This window comes from Cervus canadensis, chromosome 29, assembly GCF_019320065.1.
Source record: "Cervus canadensis isolate Bull #8, Minnesota chromosome 29, ASM1932006v1, whole genome shotgun sequence".
Taxonomy (NCBI): domain Eukaryota; kingdom Metazoa; phylum Chordata; class Mammalia; order Artiodactyla; family Cervidae; genus Cervus; species Cervus canadensis.
Genome location: NC_057414.1, coordinates 2,385,882 through 2,407,513, shown reverse-complemented (window position 1 = coordinate 2,407,513; position 21,632 = coordinate 2,385,882). Strand labels below are relative to the sequence as shown.

At 38.5% G+C, this 21,632-nt stretch overlaps 1 protein-coding gene across 1 annotated transcript in view; it reads left to right on the top strand.

Moving 5' to 3' along the window:
* The window catches only part of TMEM135 (transmembrane protein 135), a 249,725-nt gene extending 231,703 nt beyond the window's left edge, over positions 1-18,022 (top strand). The window contains exons 9-15 of the mRNA XM_043452729.1: positions 756-825; positions 4,051-4,218; positions 7,674-7,737; positions 8,703-8,779; positions 12,922-13,020; positions 13,795-13,862; positions 15,627-18,022. Coding sequence (XP_043308664.1) covers positions 756-825; positions 4,051-4,218; positions 7,674-7,737; positions 8,703-8,779; positions 12,922-13,020; positions 13,795-13,862; positions 15,627-15,759 — 679 coding nt within the window. The 3' untranslated portion in view covers positions 15,760-18,022. The remainder of the gene's footprint in view (positions 1-755; positions 826-4,050; positions 4,219-7,673; positions 7,738-8,702; positions 8,780-12,921; positions 13,021-13,794; positions 13,863-15,626) is intronic.
* The last annotated feature ends 3,610 nt before the right edge of the window (positions 18,023-21,632 follow it).

Genomic DNA, 21,632 nt, shown 5'->3' with positions numbered 1-21,632 from the left:
AAGAGAGAGAGAGAGAAAGTTAAGCCCACATTAGGTATTCTACTTACTTCTTTATGCCTCAAGTGAATAAATAATCCTGAAATCGATATAGCAAATAACTAAAATAAGTGTCTTGAACAGTAGTCTTCCCAGCAGAAATGTTTATTAAACACCAGAGGACTAATTGGTTTACAGTTAAATCACAAATAACCTACTTTGAATTCCCACATGATCTATTTCTGTATTTATTTTAAAAATGGAATTTTAAATTCTAATACTGTATCATGTTTCTTTCCCAGATGTTTTCTCTCAAATATAATTAAGTATAAATTCTTGTAACCTGAGCGCATTCTCATTATGATTTTTGCTCAAGTCCTGACTTCATGGATGATTTATGACCGTTATACGCTACAATGAGTGATCTAAAGCTTCCAAAAGATTTGGCAGAGTATAAAGATAACATATACATATTTTTCTTATCTATTCACAAATATTTACCAACATGGCTTTCTGCTCCACATCTTAGTATTTTGACTGCAGTCGCATAATTTACAGTGTATCAAATGGTGAGCAGCAAAGGAAAAAAAATCTGTTATCTTTGCTTCTATGTGTCCTAAGAAATCAAAAGATGCACACATTTAAAATGAGTTGATGATGTTTTTTGGTTAGAGAGTTTTAAGCAGATCCACACGCATGCATGTGCACACAGACATACACACATGTGCACACACATGCATTTTAATTTAATTTTTTTTATTCCTTTGGTTTGTTTTCAGATGTAAGCATGGACCAAGGCATAGATGTTGCAAACACTATGAGGATAATTGCATCTCTTATTGCATTAAAGTAAGTATATAAAATCTAATAACCACAGGGAATGTGTGCGGAAAGAACTTATTTATTAAAACATAATTTCTAAGTAAATGGAAAAATTGACAGTAATTGCTATAATTCTTTGCATTTGACTTGCCAAATAAGATACTTCTGAGAATTAGGTGACAATTTAGCTTTTAGGATTCACTTTCCAGATCTTTTGTTAAATAATTTTGAAATTGGCTTGCTTATTTAACGTAAAACAAAATATTGGGTTGGCCAAAGAGCTTGTTTGGATTTTCTGTACCGTCTTATAGGAAAACTCCCAACAAACTTTTTGGCCAACCCAGAAGAAGATGACGCAGCAACAACAAAAATGACAGAGAAATAAATTCATTCAAATTCGTAAATAGTTTGCAGTGTATCCTCATTAGAATATGTCTGAGAGCAAGGCTCTGAACCGAGCTATGTGCTAGGGCTCAGCAGTCACACACATAGGCTCCCCAGGCTGGGACAGTGGCATTTGCCTTTCGACTTGTGAAGCTGTTACATTTTTTAAGGCATGAGGTAACTGGAGCATGTCCACAGTTGTTCTACATTAAGAAAGTTAGTTATGCCCACTGGCATAAATCCCCCGCTCCCTCATAGATGAGTGTACCAGAGCAGAGCTCCCCACCCCCACCCCCCCACCATCCCCACCCCTCACCCCCACCCGCTGCCCCCATCCCCTGCTGACCACAGCCCCCCCGCAAACCCACATCCCCACCGACTCTGGGAAGGAAGTTTTGTCACTGTGGTTAGTCTGGCCCAGGTGGTACCATCTGCTGCAAGTTCTTCAGTTCTGGACGGTGTTCTCACAATCCTGACGCTTTAGAAAATTTATGTTCTTTGTCACAACATCTAATCCCCGCCTTATGGATGATGAGAGGAGCGGAGCTATACAGCACCTCAAAAGACAGCCTCCTGATGGTCCCCTCGGGAGGGACTGTATCGCATTAGAGCCCGTGAATGTGAGCGCTTGTGGCCTGGTGTGGATGGTGGCACTCAGCCAAGCCCACGCCTGCCTTTAAAATCCTCAAAGATGGAAGTAGGGGTAAAAGCGGTAGAGTATTTTTTCCACTGGGCAGTAATTTCTGCTCCACTCTTTCCAAATCTGATTTCCTGCCCCATTTTTAAAGTGGCAAAAAAAAAAAAAGAAAGGAAAGGAATGTTGCCGGCAGCCTCAGAGTCTGCCAGCTCCACGAGAGGGTTATTATTCCCTCCAAGTGGAGGGAATTCTACTTTAGGGGGAGATTTTAGGAGGGATACTAAGAAAAGTATTCTGACTAAATTAGAGGTATGTGAGAAACTTTGGGGAGAGGAGAGGTGATTTTTTTTTTTAATTATATGAGAAAGTTAGTGAGAATTACTGATCTATGAAAAAAGGTAGGCACTCTTTCAAATGTGTACCAGTACTATAAACTTGCTAATATGTGTGTACATTGTAATTAATATTATGTCCGTGAATATAAGATTATTTGGAGATTTGTGGGTGAGGAATTTATGCCACAAGTATAGTTAAATATTCTGACAGTGCACCTCATTATTCCATGGGCTCAGTTGCCCCTCATGTTAAATCAGACCCCTGAGTAAATACTCAAATGAATTACATTCCCCCCAAACTCACTGTACTCCATTCACACTAACTTTTGGTTGGTACCTGTCAGTCTCTCTTTTGGCTTTGTGCTTTTTGTCCAAGCTATCTAAAATGTCTTTCTCCTGCTAGTTCCTTCTCTTTTGTGTCTGCTTAAACGTCAACTCCTTAGTCTTCCCTTACCAGTAATCTAATCTAAGTTGTCCTTTTAATATCTCACCCAGTGACCTGATTATTTCCTTCTCAACACTTTTTGTATTCTGCAATTTACATTTGTTTACTTATTTTCTCTTCTTCTAATGGGCATGGAGGCTCCATGAAGGCAAGAATTTTGTGTCCACTTCACTGCTGTATCCCCAGCATCTAATATAATGTTTGGCACATGAGAGGCATTCACTGAACCTTTCCTGAATACGTGAAAGGGTGAATAGATGGAGGGATAATAGATCTCTTGAAAATAGCATGAAATGATTGAACATAAGTGTGATCTTTGAACCCTCAGGTTAATATTACAAGATTACCAATGACAAGATAAAAGTGTGACCAGTTCATGAATTAACCAAGGACTAAGCAGTTTCAGTTAAACAAATGCATGATAATTCATACTACTTGATTAGACAATTTAATTTTCATGTTTTAACCAGGTATTAGGTAGCTTCAGATAAATTGATGAATGTTTCTTCATAGTAATTCAAAATTTTTCTAAAAGAAGGCTGCTATCCAGAAAATACAAACCTGATCTTTGGAACTAAGCAGCAAACACTGCTAAGAAAGAATGTTGACGTTTTTCCATTCCAGTGGGGGTGAAGAGAAGGGTGGTAGGAGATCCATATTATAGTGTATTGGTTGGATCATGTTTAAAATACTTTTTTAAATGACATTTTGTTTCAAGATGACTGAAATTTTTCAGTCTCTCAGTATTAAGTGACCTCAAACTTCATTTTCCAAAGTACTGAAATGAAATTGACCATCATTAGTCATCCTCTCCCTTCCCTTTTACATTATAAATAGTTGCAGGTGATATGGGGAAATGGTGACAGGAAATGTGGATTTATAGCAAATTTGCTTTTTCAAACTTTGTTTAGTTTACCTTAAAGGTACCGTTCCCTGGAAATGTTTTAGTCTGACACATTGAGCACAGAAATTAAAACCTAGCTAGAATTCATTCTTTTCCTGGAAAATTCCTTAAACTTGATCATTTATATTTTTGTTAAAATTTCCAAAAGCGTTTCATTTTGTTAACTGCTTTTTTGGGTTTTTTTTTTTTTTTTTAATTTCAGTGCTTTTGTTTCTAAAACTCATTTGTGGTTTAGGGATTATAAATCCCAGTTATTGTCAACAAAATGTCAAGAAGTAGAAGTCTGGTACATAGACAGACTTGGTCAGTGCTTGGGAAACTTTTTAAGTCCTGGAAATTCATAGAAAGTATATCCACTGCAAGCTCTCATGATTATTTTTAAGGTGATTCTTTTAAAATTGTTTGAGGTTTTAGGACGTAGTTTTGAAAATGGCTACGATATAAACTTAAAGTTTTTAGTGCCGTTTTGATTCTGTGACAGTAAAGTTTATACCTGTCAGACTTCAGAATTTGGTTATAATCCGACTTTCCTCCCAATTTTCTCCAGGGTTTCATCAGAATGTTTAGCGTGGGATACTTGATCCAGTGCTGCCTCCGAATTCCCTCTGCGTTTAGGCATCTGTTTACACAGCCATCCCGGCTACTTTCTCTCTTCTACAATAAAGAAAACTTCCAGCTCGGAGCTTTTCTGGGCTCTTTTGTTAGCATATACAAGGTAAGGCTTTTCACAAATAGCATCGCATCACCGACGCGATGGGCTTGAGTTCAACTAGGCTCCAGGAGTTGGTGATGGACAGGGAGGCCTGGGGTGCTGCAGTCCATGGCGTCGCAAAGAGTCAGACCCAACTGAGCTACTCAACTGAACTGACTGTTAAAATGAGATACAGTCTTAACCCATCTGTCACTTTTCTTAATACTTCTTTCTGTAGTATTCATAAATATCACCAGATATACATAATACATTGGGAATAGAAGTTGAGGACATTTTGTCTTTTAAAGCTTGGAAGTCTAGATATAGTTGTATTTATTCATAACATTAAAGACTTTTCAAAAACTCCTTTTTTTTCAATAATGTAATCACTGAGAAATTATGAACTTTCTAATATTTCTAATGTCAAAAATGATATTAATACACCTGGCCTACATGTTTTTCTTAATAACATTTACTACCTGAGTATTAATTTAAACATTTTCAGACCCTTCTAGCTGATATCAACCCTTGATAGAACCAGTAAGAATTTTTCATTGTAACTTATATAAATAATGAGTTATTTCCATCTCCCTCCCACTCACTTGTTCTACTACACTCTCTCAAATAAACAAAGTTAATGTTCTTCCACCTCTTTCTACATGTTCCTGTAAATGTACCCACACATATATAATAAGCACACACCTAAACACATATACATGGATCATCTGTGACACAGTACTCTGCAGTTTGAAGTAATGGCCTTTTGTTTATTGGGAATCACTGATATGTAAATTATATTGCTGACATATTTTATTAAACATCTAAAATTTATATTCTAAATTTAAATGGTAAAGTGTGTTAACTAAGGTTGAGCTGTCTGCATATGTGTGCACACACACAAATATAGACACAATTGTTTAAAAGAAACTGCTGTGAAAAATTGAATTCTGGAATTATTTTGCATAAGATGGTTATGTATCATTTTATGTTAAAGTTTACCTGTAAAAGGTAAATATGCTGCTGCTAAGTCGCTTCAGTCGTGTCCAACTCTGTGCGACCCCATAGACGGCAGCCCACCAGGCTCCCCCATCCCTGGGATTCTCCAGGCAAGAACACTGGAGTGGGTTGCCATCTCCTTCTCCAATGCACGAAAGCATGCTAAGTCACTTCAGTCGTGTCCGACTCTGTGCGACCCCATGGACAGCAGCCCACCAGGCCTCTCTAGGCAAGAATACTGGAGTGGGTTGCCATTTCCTTATCCAAGAAAAGGTAAATATGGAGAAAGTATTTTGACATGAAAAGGAAAAAGTGACAAACTGTTAACTATAATTAATTAACCGCTTGCTTACTAACATTGAAAACATTTTCTCCAGGCAAGAAGACTGGAGTGGGTAGCCATGCCCTCCTCTAGGGGATCTTCCTGATTCAGGGATCAAACCCAGGGCTCCCACATTGCAGGTGGATTCTTTACCTCTGAGCCACCAGGGAAACCCCAAACTATAGTTAATTAGTCACTTGTTATGAAACATAACTAACATTGAAAACATTTTCAATATGATTTGACTAGGAAACACTACTTATATCTTTAATAAACTAACTAATAGAACAGAATATTGGTGATTATATGTTTTTATTCAGGTTCTTTTTCATTTCTTGTGTCATAGTGCTTGTATTTATTCTTAAGATAAACTCTTAAATGTTTATATGTGAATTTTCTCTAACACTGTTAGCCTAGGTTGCTTATTCTCCATCATCTAGCATGTCTGAGAGCATAGGTTTGTTTGTTTTCATTTAGCTGCTTAGGTAATATAGCTACTTAGGTAATTTGCTTAGGTAATATAAACTAGTGGTATTAAACTAAATAAATGCAACTGGGTCAGAAAATCTATTATAAAAATATTGATACAGCATATTTCTAAGTCATATGAGATTTTGGAAAAATTTATCACTTTTTTGCATCTTCATAAAAAGGTAATTAAGAGAAGGAGAGGCAAACAAACGTTATTTCTTCTGTGTCTTCTTGGTGAACTGACCCTTTTTCCATTTTGTAATGTCCCTCTTTATCTCTGGTAATATTCCTTGCTCTGAAGTCGACTGTCTGTTACTAATACAGCTACTTCAGCATTCTTTCAATTATTTTTGATGGCATATTTTCCTTTTCCTTTAATCTTTCCATGACCTCAGTTTTGTTTCTTTTAGACCACATGTAGTTGATTCTTACTTTTGTATCCAATTTTATAATGTCTGTCTTTTAATTGGAATCTTTAGACTATAACATTTAATGCATTTATTGATATGGTTGAATTTATATCTATTTCCTTATTAGTTATTTTTTATTGTTTCTTTTTTTTGTTCCTATTTTTTGTCTCCTGGATTTTTTGAGTATTATATATTTTAAATTTATTTTAATTTTTTGTACTTTTTTATATTCTATCTTCACTATTGACTTATTGTTTATGCCTCTTTTTAAATTCAGTGATAATAAGCATTTTTAATTTATTGGTCAATATTTTCGAATAATATTGATACCACTTTAGTATTGTTTAAGAATCTTAACCACACCTTTTAATTCCCTTTTCCTATCCTTTGTGCAATTCTTTTATTATTTTATATGTTATAAACCCCACAATGCATTGTTGCAATTTTTGTTTTGAACCAGGAGTCAGGAAACTTTTTCTGTAAAAGGCCAGATAGTAGAGATTTTAAGCTTTGTGAAGCATTTGGTCTCACTCATAGCTGTTCAACTCTGCTCTTGTAGTGTAAAAGCAGTCATAGACTATATGAATGAGCATTGCTGTATTCCAGTAAAGCTTAATCACACTGTATTAGAATTTCATATAATTTTCATGTGTCACAAAATATTTTTTATTTACTTTCATCCATTGAGATATGTAAAAACATTCTTAGCTTATGAGCCATACAACAATAGGTGGCAGGCTAGATTTGGCTCGTGGGCCGTAGTTTTCTGACCACTGCCTTGGAGAGGTGGCTCGTTTTTATAGCAATTCTAGGTAAAAATTCCCAGGTGGCACTAGTGGCAAGGAACCCACCTGCCAACCCAGGAGACATAAGAGATGCAGTTGATCCCTGGGTAGGGAAGATCCCCTGGAAGAGGGCACAGCAACCCACTCCCGTATTCTTGCCTGGAGAATCCCTGTGGAGAGGAGCCTGGCAGGCCACAGTCCATGGGGTCTCAAAGAGTCAGACATGGCTGAAACGACTTAGCACAGCACAAGATAAGAAAAACATGTCTTCTATTAATAAATTAATGAGTTGACCTTCATTTTACCATTTCCAGAGCTCTTCATTTCTTTTTTTAATCTAATTTTTTTCGTGGTATCTTGTACCTTATTTGATTTAAATAAGGTCACCAATTTGCTTCCAAGGCCAGCTGATGACTCACCCATTACAAATGTTACGTGTAGTTTTTTTCCTAGAACTGAAACAACTGAAGGAATTGTATTTTCTTCTTGATACAGGGTACTAGTTGCTTCCTGCGCTGGGTCAGAAATCTGGATGATGAACTGCATGCCATTATAGCTGGTAAAGCAATATAATGTATATTAATATAACATATGTAAAATATATATGACATACATATATTATCACATCAGTCCATGATAGGAGTGAAGCAGAAATGGTTTTCAAATTCATCTGATTTCCTTGTATCTTCCTTTTTCTAATAGAATCCCCATCAAGGCACTAGTATTAATATTTTGTACTTGTGAAATTGAACATACCAAGGCTCTCTTGCCATCTGATGTTTTGAGTTGGCAACATAATGACCTGGGTTTCTGTCCTGTGACAGGCCAGAAATTCTAGGGAATGTGTCACAAAAGAACATAAAATTTTAATAAGTGACTAATGATTTCTTAAAAGCATTTTGATTTTACCACTGGCAGCTGACATGTTTTTAAGTAATTTTTTAAGGAACTCAAGTAATTTATAAACATCAAAACTAAACATTTTCTGTAAGCTCAATATATTTTATTACTTAAGCTGACTAGGTGATTTTTCAGATATTTATTAGTAATGTCCCTGCTATTAGTATTCCAGACCGCCTGCCACCTTGCTTTACCATTTATAGAATGCAAGCAATGGAGAGAAGTGCGGTGACAGCGCTAAGTGTGATTTGAGCTCTTAGGACAATAAATGAATGAATATTTCCACTTAAAATGAGAAATGATACCAGTAGCCTTTTAAAGTTGTTATATTTGGTAAGACCACTGCTGTTTTTAAAAGTTTAATTTAAAATGTGAGGTTTCTTATGTTATCAGAACTGTGGTTCCTAATTCTGAAGGTCAATTTTTAAGTTTAAAAAAATATGATAAATAAGACTTCACCCCATTTTCATATTATTACTTGTACTACTGTCCTCGATTTTGTTATAGCAAAAGGCAGTGCTAAATCCATTCTTTCCTATTTAAGTGAATTAACGTTTCCAAATGATGTAATAACAAAGAAGTACTTTTGAATTCTGATCGGTTTTGCCTTATTTATTGTTTCAGGATTTTTGGCAGGAGTATCAATGATGTTTTATAAAAGCACAACAATTTCCATGTATTTAGCTTCCAAATTGGTAGAGGTAAGCAAACATTTTTACGCATGTACAGCCAAACGATATAGAGCCTTTTAGCTACTTCAGCAACGATATATATCCCAGTTTCAAAAGCAAATTCTAATCTTATAGAAGTGTTTACAAAGCCAGTTTTCCTATTTCTTCTTTTTTTTCTCTGTGTCATTTTCAAATATACACAAGCATCGGAAGAATAACGTGATAACCCTCATGTACGCATCATATAGCTTCAGCAGTTAACAGCATTTGACCAGTCTCCTTTCATCTATACTGCTCCAAATCCCCAGGTACCAAATTATTTTAAAACAAATCCCAGACATCAAGTCACTCCATTCATAAACAACTCAGGAGAGAGTCCTTGAAAAATAAAACTAAAGGATAAAGACTCCTTAAAAACAAACAAATCAACAGTGCCATCAGGGTATAAACAAAATGCACATCATACATTTTAGAAGTCTGCTAATTCTTTAATATTATCGTTATCCAATTAGAGCTTACACTTTCAATATTACCTCACATATGTCTTTTGCAGTCCCTTTGTTTTAGTTGAAGTTAGTTTTATGTTAAAATGCTGTATTACTGTGTAATGAATATTCAGTAAAAATCACCTGCATAGGTAACTTTTTTCTTTGAAAAAGTTATTTTATGTTCTTTATTTCATGGACCACTCACATCTTCTTAAACCTCCCTCCAGCCTATTGAAACACCATTCTGTCTTGGTCATCTTTCCACTTTTCTTATTAGTTTCACTTTAGCATTCCCACATTCCAGAAAACCGATCTCCATGAATTATCCCATTTTCTAGCCATAGATTTGCTGGAAATTCCTCATAATCATGCATTTTCACCCTATTTGTTACCACTGCTTTTCCTCTCTTACTTAGTTGTTGATCCTAGACCTCTTAGAAGATCACACTATTGTAAGTGTGGTCAGCAGACTAACATTGGTCCATGAACTGTTCATTACCAGCTCATGACAAAGAAAGGATAGAAATTGAGAGGAAGCATTTGGAAACTGTAATAGCACCTCAATAGAGTAATTTGTTTTTTGAATGTAATGGTGAAAATTTAGTTCAATTTTGTGTTAAAATTTTTTTCTAATAATTCATATTTATTGTATTATAAAAGCATCAGGCCCTGACAATTGGAAATTTGTTTTTTAAGAAGTGGTTCTTATGTTTGAGAAGCACTACACAATGAGTCATTTCTGAAATTCCCTTTGGTCCTTTGTCCTCGACAGGGTGGTTGCTCTTCCCCCTGAGAACCAACAATAATATATATATTAATATATACACATACATATATACATGATAGATGTAAATATATACACATACACATGTGATGGTCTACAATCTAATCTATATAGATATCTTGATTAGAGTGTGTTAGTATTTGTTATGGACTAACCAGGTTTACACCAGTACATGTTTAATGAATGAAAAATGAAGGAAAAGTAAGAAGTCAGGAAACATCTGGAGTAACAAGCAAATTTGGCCTTGGAGTACAGAATGAAGCAGGGCAAAGGCGAATAGAGTTTTGCCAAGAGAACGCACTGGTCATAGCAAACACCCTCTTCTACAACACAAAAGAAGACTCTACACATGGACATCACCAGATGGTCAATACCTAAATCAGACTGATTATATTCTTTGCAACCAAAGATGGAGAAGCTCTATACAGTCAGCAAAAACCAGACTGGGAGCTGACTGTGGTTTAGATCATGAACTCCTTATGGCCAAATTCAGACTTAAATTGAAGAAAATAGGGAAAGCCACTAGATCATTCAGGTATGACCTAAATCAAATCCCTTATGGTTATACAGTGGAAGTGACAAATAGATTCAAGGGATTAGATCTGATAGAGTGCCTGATGAACTATGGACGGAGGTTCGTGACATTGTACAGGAGGCAGGGATCAAGACCATCCCCAAGAAAAAGAAATACCAAAAATCAAAATGGCTGTCTGAGGAGGCCTTACAAATAGCTGTGAAAAGAAGAGAAGCGAAAAGCAAAGGAGAAAAGGAAAGATATACCCATTTGAATGCAGAGTTCCAAAGAATAGCAAGGAGAGATAAGAAGCCTTTTCACGATCAATGCAAAGAAATAGAGGAAAACAACAGAATGGGAAAGACTAGAGATCTTTCTAGACAAAGATGTGCACAATAAAGGACAGAAATGGTATGGACCTAACAGAAACAGAAGATATTAAGAAGAGGTGGTAAGAATACACAGAAGAACTATACAAAAAAGATCTTCATGACCCAAATAATCACAATGGTATGATCCCTCACCTAGAGCCAGACATCCTGTAATGTGAAGTCAAGTGGGCCTTAGGAAGCATCACCACGAACAAAGCTAGTGGAGGTGATGGAATTCCAGTTGAGCTATTTCAAATCCTAAAAGATGATGCTGTGAAAGTGCTGCACTCAATATGCCAGCAAATTTGGAAAACTCATCAGTGGCCACAGAACTGAAAAAGGTCAGTTTTCATTTCAATACCAAAGAAAGGCAATGCCAAAGAATGCTCAAACTACCGCACAGTTGCACTCATCGCACACGCCAGTAAAGTGATGCTCAAAATTGTCCAAGCCAGACTTGAACAGTACTTGAACTTGAAGTACGTGAACTTCCAGATGTTCAAGCTGGTTTTAGAAAATGCAAAGGAACCAGAGATCAGATTGCTGACATCCGTTGGATTATCGAAAAAGCAAGAGAGTTCCAGAAAAACATCTGTTTTTGCATTATTGACTATGCCAAAGCCTTTGACTGTGTGGATCACCACAAACTGTGGAAAATATCTGATGGGAATATCAGACCACCTGACCTGTCTCCTGAGAAATCTGTATACAGGTCAGGAAGCAACAGTTAGAACTGGACATGGAACAACAGACTGGTTCCAAATAGGAAAAGGAATATGTCAGGGCTGTATATTGTCACCCTGCTTATTTAACTTATATGCAGAGTACATCATGAGAAATGCTGGGCTGGAGGAAGCACAAGCTGGAATCAAGATTGCTGGGAGAAATATCAATAACCTCAGATATGCAGATGACACCACCCTTATGGCAGAAAACAAAGAAACACTGAAGAACCTCTTGATGAAAGTAAAAGAGGAGAGTGAAAAAGTTGGCTTAAAGCTCAACATTCAGAAAACTAAGGTCATGGTATCTGGTCCCATCTCTTCATGGCAAAGAGATGGGGAAATGGTAGAAACAGTTTCAGATTTTATTTTTCTGGGCCCCAAAATCACTGCAGATGGTGACTGCAGTCATGAAATTAAAAGATGCTTACTCCTTGGAAGGAAAGTTATGACCAACCTAGACAGAATATTAAAAAGCAGAGATGTTATGTTGCCAACAAAAGTCCATCTAGTCAAGGCTACAGTTTTTCCAGCGGTCATGTATGGATGTGAGATTTGGACTATAAAGAAAGCTGAGTGCCGAAGAATTGATGCTTTTGAACTGTGGTGTTGGAGATGACTCTTGAGAGTCCCTTGGACTGCAAGGAGATCAAACCAGTCCATCCTAAAGGAAATCAGTCCTGACTATTCATTGGAGGGACTGATGCTGAAGCTGAAACACCATACTTTGGCCACCTGATGTGAAGAACTGACTCATTTGAAAAGACCCTGATGCTGGGAAAGATTGAAGGCAGGAGGAGAAGGGGACGACAGAGGATGAGATGGTTGGATGGCATCACCGACTCAATGGACATGAGTTTGAGTAAATTCTGGGAGTTGGTGTGGACAGGGAGGCCTGGTGTGCTGCAGTCCATGGGGTCGCAAAGAGGCACAACTGAGTGACCAAACTGAACTAAATGAATAGATCTGACAGAGAAGGGAGGACTTGGACATTGTACAGGAAGCATTGAAGAATAAATGACATGAAAGAGGTAGAAATAAGGTGCTATTGAATTTCACAGAAAAGTATTATTACTGGTATCTGGGGCTTGGGATGAGGGGCCAAGGGAAAGAAAACGCTACCGCTTGACACTGTCGGGGAAGATATACCTGTGATTTGAGCTCTGGAAGAAGTGTTATGATTTTGAAAAGTAGAAAAAATAGTTGTAGATAAGGAATGTATTGCTCCACTTTGTTGTTAATGCTGTTTAAAGTTGTTTTCCTTATTAATCTCCCATTATGCTTATTTTGCAGACAATGTATTTCAAAGGCATTGAAGCAGGAAAGGTCCCCTACTTTCCCCATGCAGACACTATCATCTATTCCATCTCTACAGCAATTTGCTTCCAGGCAGTAAGTATAGCTTTTTGAAATGAGAAATAGAATCATTTCTGTTTCTCATGTGTATTAAACCAATGGGGGGAAAAGAAAGCATTTCCATTTTTTACACTGTATGCTTTTTTGTCTTATTAGCAAGATAGCTTACAAGTATCCAGTCATTAAACATGTTAACTTAGTGGGCCAGGTCATGTTTTACGAACACAACCATTCTTAGGTTTCATTTTTTTTTAGGAAAATTATCACTCCAGTATCTTGGCTAGAATGCCCTCATTTAATTTTATTTATGGAAAAAAGATACCATGGACATAAATAAGAATAATTGCATTTCCTCAACATTTCTCAAGCAGTGAGGACAGTGGTAGAGTCTACTTTAATAAAAGCATTGTTCAGTCTCAAGTTCTGTAACCACCATAATTGACGTTAATGATCTTAGGACTTCTGCAGAGTTTTGGGGACAGCTTTTATTTGCACTTTCTCACAATAATCCTGCCAGGTTGATAAACTCATTATAATTAGTGAAGTGCCAACTATCTAATGGATATCTAGTAAGTGCTTCCTAATAATGATGACTATTAACTCAATCATTATTTCCTGTACAATATTCTCATTTGAAGGCATATTTACAAAGATTCTAGAAAGTCAACTTATACTTTTTTTTTCACTGTTGGGTTTTTTTTTTTTTTAACACAATGAGCAATAAAAATAGAGATAAAAGTATTCTATTGCTTAAGATGGATAATAAGATTTGCTGTTTACTAAAAAAAGTCTCAAATTGAATAATTTTAGGCTGTCATGGAAGTTCAGACCTTACGACCATCTTACTGGAAGTTCCTTTTAAGACTCACCAAGGGCAGGTAAGATACCTATGAGATATGTTAACTGTTCAATTACCACAAAAAAGATGTTGAATCTTTTTGTCTACTTGAGGGAGTATTCTTTGGTAAGGTAGCTATCTAGGTGTAAAACAAATTTAAACTAAAATTTAATAAGAATAACATGGAATGTTTCTTTTTGTTTAAACACACTAAACAGATTCATTAGAAATCCTGTCTAAACAATAGACTGATTTCCATTTGGGAAAAATAATGAAAAATAATCATATTCTTTTATCTGATTTTTGTAAGCATATTTTCCTTTGCCTCTACTGTCATGTTCTTCATTGGTGGTGGTGTTTGCGTTTCCTGATTATAATCTAATTCTGTGAGAGGCAACTTAGCCTGATACACAGACTCTGAGTTTGGGAGCTGAACAAACCTGGGTTTGACTCCAGCTCTGGTACCCTTTGCTATGTCATTGGTTGGGAAAGTTGTTTACTCTCATGAGCCTCAAGTTTCCTTCTCTCTACAATGAAGCAATAACACATACTTTGTATGGTTGTGGGAAAATCGGTACGTTTGTGGCAGCCCTGAGCACTTCGTAGGCACTCAGTAAGTAGCAGCTGCCATTAACATTGCTGTCGTTAATAGAAATAGTAGCGAAGATTATATAGTGCTGACTATGTCCCAGAGGTGGTTTTAAGATACACACATTAACACATACAGCATACATATACATACATATGTGCTTAATCCTTAAAATAGCTCTGTGAGATAGGTACTAGGTACTTAGTATCTTGGCTTTACCTGTGAGGAAACTGAAATGCACACAGTTTAAGCACTTGCAGAATCACAAAGCTAGTAAAGGATGGAGCCCGGGTTGAGCCAGGCAGTCCGGCTGTAGAATTCTTCCTCTTAGCCATGACACTGTGTATTATTATTATTATTTAATCATTTAAAATCTATATTATTAATCTATATTGTTATCATTTGATCGTTTATTTATTCGTCATTTATGTTTTTTTGCACATCAGTGGGTTTAACCCGTTGATTATTTTGGAAGGGAACTTAAAGTTGGAAAGGAGCTAAAAGTCACATTTATTGGTTCTTGGAACGATGACACTGGCCCATGACTCAAAGATAATTTCACCCTGGGATCTTCCCCGGAGAAGAAGAGCTTACAGTCAGGCACAGAGATGCAGAAGGTCCATCCTGCACATCAGCTGAATATGTGTCTTTTGAAAATTTCTTATCTCTTAGGTTAGGTGATGGATAAAGTGAGGGCATGTTTTTACTCTGTTGTATGTATTAGAAATTTGAAAACCTATAAACTGTTTCCTCTTCAGTCATTAAATATTTGCACATTTGAATGTATTTTCTGTTGATTGTGAGACATTAAAATTTCAGTTATGGGAGGAATTACCTGTAATACCTTTGCTTGTCAGTAAATGTCAGCTCATTCATTATATATGTAGCTTCTTACAATTGTATTCATCCATTAATCAAGAAAATCACAATGAACCTATTTTTCTGTTTGACACAATCTAGTGGAAAGAGCTCTGGAAGGGTTTGAAATGATGATGGTAATCTCTGGGGTTTCAGATTTGGGGACTAGCGTCTTTTCAAAGAAAACTTGAGACGGTGCATCTTGAGGAAGAGTAGCAAAATGACTTTCGAATCTGCCTTTGAGTCTCTTGCTCTGTCAGCTCTTCTGTCTTCCCATCCCATGAAAGATAAATGAAGTGAATCATCTTCTTTTACAACGTCATTAAGTACTGATTCCCTGTGTCCTCTGTTTTACAGGTTTGCTGTCATGAACCGGAAAGTCCTTGATGTTTTTGGTACCGGTGCATCTAAAAACTTCCCGGACTTCATCCCTAGGTTGGATCCAAGATACACAGTTGTAGCGCCAGAGTTGCCCATCGAGTTTTCTTGAAGATTACTGTAACTTATTAATGTGACTTAATGTTTTGTTATTTTGTCCTGGAGAGTTAATTATGCTGAACACAAAGAAGAGGGCCCGAGCTTGAACTTCAGTGTTATTTCAATGACGGATGCTCTTTTGTGTTTGATTTTCTTACCAATCAGAAATTCAGAAGCTTTTTAGGAAAGTGTTGCTTAATAATTAAGCTCCCTCTATAGCCAGAATCTCATTCTGGGTCACTGTAGTGGTTGAAATTATGATATATTATCGATTAAATTATGTCCACAAGCAATATTAAATAATCTATGTAGAAATGTAGTAACAAATCAGAGTATACTTAAAATGACTTTAAAAGATGTTTTAGTTCATTCCAATATAATTCTTGGTGGAAACTAAGAATATAGCTACATTTTAAGATACAAAAGGATCACGGGTACATGGATTTGATCTGTATTTTTTTTTTAACTTTCGAATTAGTAGTGAAATGTTATGGGTATGGAGTAACTTCACAGACAATGCTGCTTTATATCGGATAGAGCAATTTAATTGGGGAAAGTGGCCATTCTTGCTTCAGGGATGCAAAGACGGGTCTCATGCTGTTTGGATAAAGGCTGTGGCATCCGTGGTTTCCTTCCACTGATACCTTCGTATCTCCCCACAATATGCTTAGCTGGGCTCTTTGGCAGCCCAGTGACCTTTATGTATTAATGGCAGGTTAGAATCAGGTGGAAACTGACAAATCTGATACAGTTGAAATGTCTGTTTTAGTCTCTTACGGAAACGTTACACTTGAATATTTAAAAGCAAATGAAGTTATTTTTAAACCTCCTCCTGTAGGTTCATTATGTTTGTTTTCATTTATAAGGACTGGAGTCATCATAGCTAAGTTTGTATGCCATTGTCAATTTAGAAGGGATCAAATTCTGTGGAACAAAAGGAGTTTGGGCAGGTTTGGCAGTTTGTTCCCTCAGCTGTTTCACTTGTTTGACAACTAAAAACATTCTAAAAATCCAGTGGTTGTGAAGAAATACATTTCATCACTAATTGGATGCAGATTCTCTAGCCTGTTTTCAAAAGCTCGTTACCATCAGTTTTACTCCTCTTGGAGCAAAGACGTGACAAAATGTGGTCACTGCTGATTGTGAGTGAGTTCAGAACAGTTTTGATTGAAATACGATCACTCTTTAGAGTTTTTCAGGGACAAGTTGTTCTTTTCTAAGTTAATACAAGGCTGAAGTGGTTGTGAAATCTACAATTAATGTAACATATAGGGATAATGGTATATTTTTTTAAGTATAATTTTATTGCTGAAAAGTCTTAGGCTGTTGTAAATTAATTATGTTCTATAGAATTATGTTCTAAATTCTATGCAGTAGAACTTGTGTAGCAACAAGAATTATAACTCAAACTTTAAATGCTTAATCCTCCATATTCAATTTCATCAAGCCTTGTATGCTTATGTTTGCATGTAATCCTAGCCTGGTTGTTATGGCAGATTGAAACCCAACAAAAAAGATAGGTTCTGGTACCATACTATCAGAAAGAGCCATTTTAATTAGGCCAAAATTTTGCATTATGATTAACTGTTTAGGATGACTTGTCTGTTAGGCAGTACGGTTAAAGGATCCTTTTGGCTTCAGCATTCCAAATTGATTAGTAAATTCAGCTTTAAGTTTTTATTCCCTGGAATCAAAATGATTGCTACTGTGTTTACCTTTAAAAATGAAGTATTACAGCAGTGAAGAAAGCACTGCTACTTGCATCTTATTTTCTCTATTCATAAATTACGTTTATAATATTTTTCCTGCCCAGTTAAACAGAAAACTTTTTAATCCATAAGTTGTTTTCACTCACAGTAAAAAAAAAACAAAAAAGAAAACTATGAAATTGAAAGACAAATTCCACTGAAATATGATGAGATTGTTTAGTAAAATTTTACTGGTCAAAAGGTACATTTCTATGATCTATCTTTTTTAACACAAGCTATAGTCATTTTTTATTTTATATAAAATGAAATAGCCATCATGAAGCAGAGTATAATAATGAATGTATAGCTGAAATGAACAGTTAACTAGTTTGCAGTGGTGAATAGAGAAGTACAATTTTATTTTATTGGGACAGATTGCGAAGTATAGTTGTTCGAGCAGACACAAAGAAACTGTGTTTGTGTTCCTGAAGACAATCAAAGTGAATGTCTTTCTACCTCTAACTAACCAAGTATTGATTGACACCTTGGCATCATAAATAAAGTCAAATAGATGTCTCCATTCCACAATATGTTTTTTAGTCCAGTTTATACGCTGAAGAAGTCCTATCTATGGTAAGTTTCCTTCCACTAGACCTGAGTATATCAAACACTTAATATGCCCTCTTAGTATTTGCTACATCTTTATGTAGACTGGAAAACAGAGCATTGGGGTGCTTAATAGGATTATGAGTGTTGCCTGTATTAATTAACTATTTCCTGAATTAATAAAATCTTAGCATTAGTACCAACCAAGTAAAAAGACAAGTTGCAGGATAACAAGTTATCTCAAATCTGTCAGATTCTTACCCATTTTTCATCCAATAGTCTAGTCCATTTTGTTACCCATCTCTGAAAGAAAACCATGATTCAGTTGTCTTCTTTAAAAACAAATTCTATGATTTTTCCTATAACCTTTTCAATGACCTATAAGCATTGTTATCTCTCAGTTGATGCCTGGTATATATACTTGATCTTTAGTGAGTAGTCATTTAATAGAGTTTTATCTTCTTTACTCTTTGCTCTCAGACTTTATAACTTGCTTTCTTCTGGAACAGACTTGTCTTTCGTGAGGAAACCCAAATCAGTCACCTGTCCCAGTGTGTTCATGCTGAGCTTGATTGAGTATTCATCTTCCTGTGGGTTTTGTCTAGCTAACAACTCATTGATGAAATCATTTTTGCTTGCATTTTGTCACACCCCTGAGTTTCTGAGCCCTCTGACAGTGCCTCGTTAAGGAGAATCAATTTCCTCTACCCTCAAGGAGTTTCGTCCCCTCGCTATGGCAAGTCCTTCTCGCAGTGGGGTGAGGCAGCCCCGCGGCAGGGCAGAGAGGTATTCCCACGGGGAGCGTGGCCTCTGAATCAGCCGTCCCTAAGCCCTGGGAGTCCTTGAACTCTCCCTGCGGTTTCCTGTTTATTGATCCCGCCGTCTTCGCTGTGTCACGCAGGATCTGTCGCCCCAGCGTCCAGACTCCGTGTGGGACACAGGCTCCAGAGCAGGCCCAGTCGTTGAGGCGCCAGCTTAGTCGCTTTGCGGCCCGTGGGGTCTCAGTTCCCCGACAAGGGATCGAACCTACACGTGCCGCACTGCGGGGTGGATTGGTGACCACCGGACCACCCGGGAAGCCCTGACCCTGCAATTGGTTTTTATTTGCTTAACTAGAAGGTAGGCTGGTAGAGCCACAAAATCGTTCTTACTTACGTGGATGCTTTTTTGCTCCACAAAGAGAACACTCGTTTCTGAATGGTAACATTGCTAAGGTACACAATACACTGGATCTCCCCTAGCACCGGGACCTATTGCTGCCTATTTCTTCCACCGTCATTTTCAGATAGACAGTTTAGGTAGTTGAAGATGCGTGACCAAGAAAAAGACGTAAGGAAAACAAAAAGAGATCAGTTTTTCTGTGGGCCTGGGCTGAGGCTGGCCTAACTGTGGATGCCTGGGAGACTATTCTTGTTGCTACAACCCTGCACCTCCTCTTTGTAGCCTGTTCCTGTTAGTGCTTTGGGGCTTCCCAGGTGGCTCAGTGGTAAAGAATCTGCCTGCCAATGCAGGAGACCCAGGTTCGATCCCTGGGTCAGGAAGATCCCCTGGAGAAGGAAATGGCAACCCAATCCTGTGTTCTTGCCTGGAGAATCCCATGCACAGAGGAGCCTGGTGGTCTACAGTCCCGTGGGGATCACAAAGAGTCGGACACGAGTTAATGACTAAACAACAGCAAATTAGTGCTTTAGCTGATTCTGTACTCCCTTCTCATGGAATCAACAAGGAAAGGAGTGTGGGGGACTCGTGTGACTCTAAGATCGGGGGTGGGGGCGCCTGTGGGCCTTGAGGTGGCGTGCACTTCCCTCCAGCTAGGACCTCAGGGTTAAGGCTGTGTTTTCTGTTTTAAGCTACAGCCTCAGGTGACTTTGTAAAGCCTCCATAGTTATGAACGGGGTGGCTCAGGTGGTAAAGAATCCGTCTGCCATTCAGGAGACGCGGGCTTGATCCCTGGGTCGGGAAGATCCCCTGGAGAAGGGCATGGCAACCCACTCCAGTGTTCTGGCCTGGAGAGCCCCATGGACAGAGGAGCCAGGCGGGCTCTGGTGGCAGAGTCAGTCACTGTTCACAGCTAATGCCTTCACTTTCACTATGATAGAGGTAACTGCAAAGAAGTGAAGCTGACGTTGACGTGTGGCTTCCGGAAGCAGAGGGGGACCAGAAGCGTGCCCGAGATGCAGCGTGTGCCCTCGGACTGCAGCCGGGCAGCGCACAGCCGGAGCTCAGAGCTGTGCCGAGGGAGAGTAGGCGCGCTTTTATATTGAGAGTAGAGTGAGTGACGTGGGATTGGAGGGAAGAGTTAATGCCTGGTAGCTGACGTCTCGCGCCTTGCTGTAGTCTGTCTCCCCCTCTTCACGCCGCTGTCCCGGCTGTCTCCTGCCTCCTTCCAGCCTTGGAATCTTACGTCTGGCTTCATGTTACCCCTCCCCGCCCCTTGTCCCTGTGCCTCGCGCCTTTTTCTGGGCTTGGTGTTCCGTTACAACCACACTCCCTGAATGTGGACGCTCCATCGCTCCCTCGGGGGACAGCTGGTCAGTGGGGGGCTCTGGAAGGATCGTGAAGATGGAGTAAACGTGCCTTGGGACGGTGACTTCTGATACAGCTCTGCCTTTCTTCGCCGGAGGGAGCGGAGGGTACCTGCCCAGATGCGGAAGGAGACACGCCTCTGCCTGGGAGAGCTTTAAGCCCAGGACAGCCCGCCTCCTCCAAACGGCCTTGTGACTGCACCCGCCCGTTGCTGCGGCCACAAGGAGAGGCAGGGACTCGTTTCCTCTTGCCTGCCGCTGTATCTGTTTTCTTTGCACCCTTACCTCCGCCAAGCGTGTCCTGAGTGAAATAACACATTGGGCTTTAACCTTTGTCTTTGCAGGCCCGAAAATCCCAGTCATCACACACACACACACATTGGGCTTTAACCTTTGTCTTTGCAGGCCCGAAAATCCCAGTCATCACACACACACACACACACACACACACACACACATTGGGCTTTAACCTTTGTCTTTGCAGGCCCGAAAATCCCAGTCATCACACACACACACACACACACACATTGGGCTTTAACCTTTGTCTTTGCAGGCCCGAAAATCCCAGTCATCACACACACACACACACACACACACACACACACACACACACACATTGGGCTTTAACCTTTGTCTTTGCAGGCCCGAAAATCCCAGTCATCACACACACACACACACACACACACATTGGGCTTTAACCTTTGTCTTTGCAGACCCGAAAATCCCAGTCATCACACACACACACACACACACACACACACACATTGGGCTTTAACCTTTGTCTTTGCAGGCCCGAAAATCCCAGTCATCACACACACACACACACACACACACACACACATTGGGCTTTAACCTTTGTCTTTGCAGGCCCGAAAATCCCAGTCATCACACACACACACACACACACACACACACACATTGGGCTTTAACCTTTGTCTTTGCAGGCCCGAAAATCCCAGTCATCACACACACACACACACACACACACACATTGGGCTTTAACCTGTCTTTGCAGGCCCGAAAATCCCAGTCATCACACACACACACACACACACACACACACACAA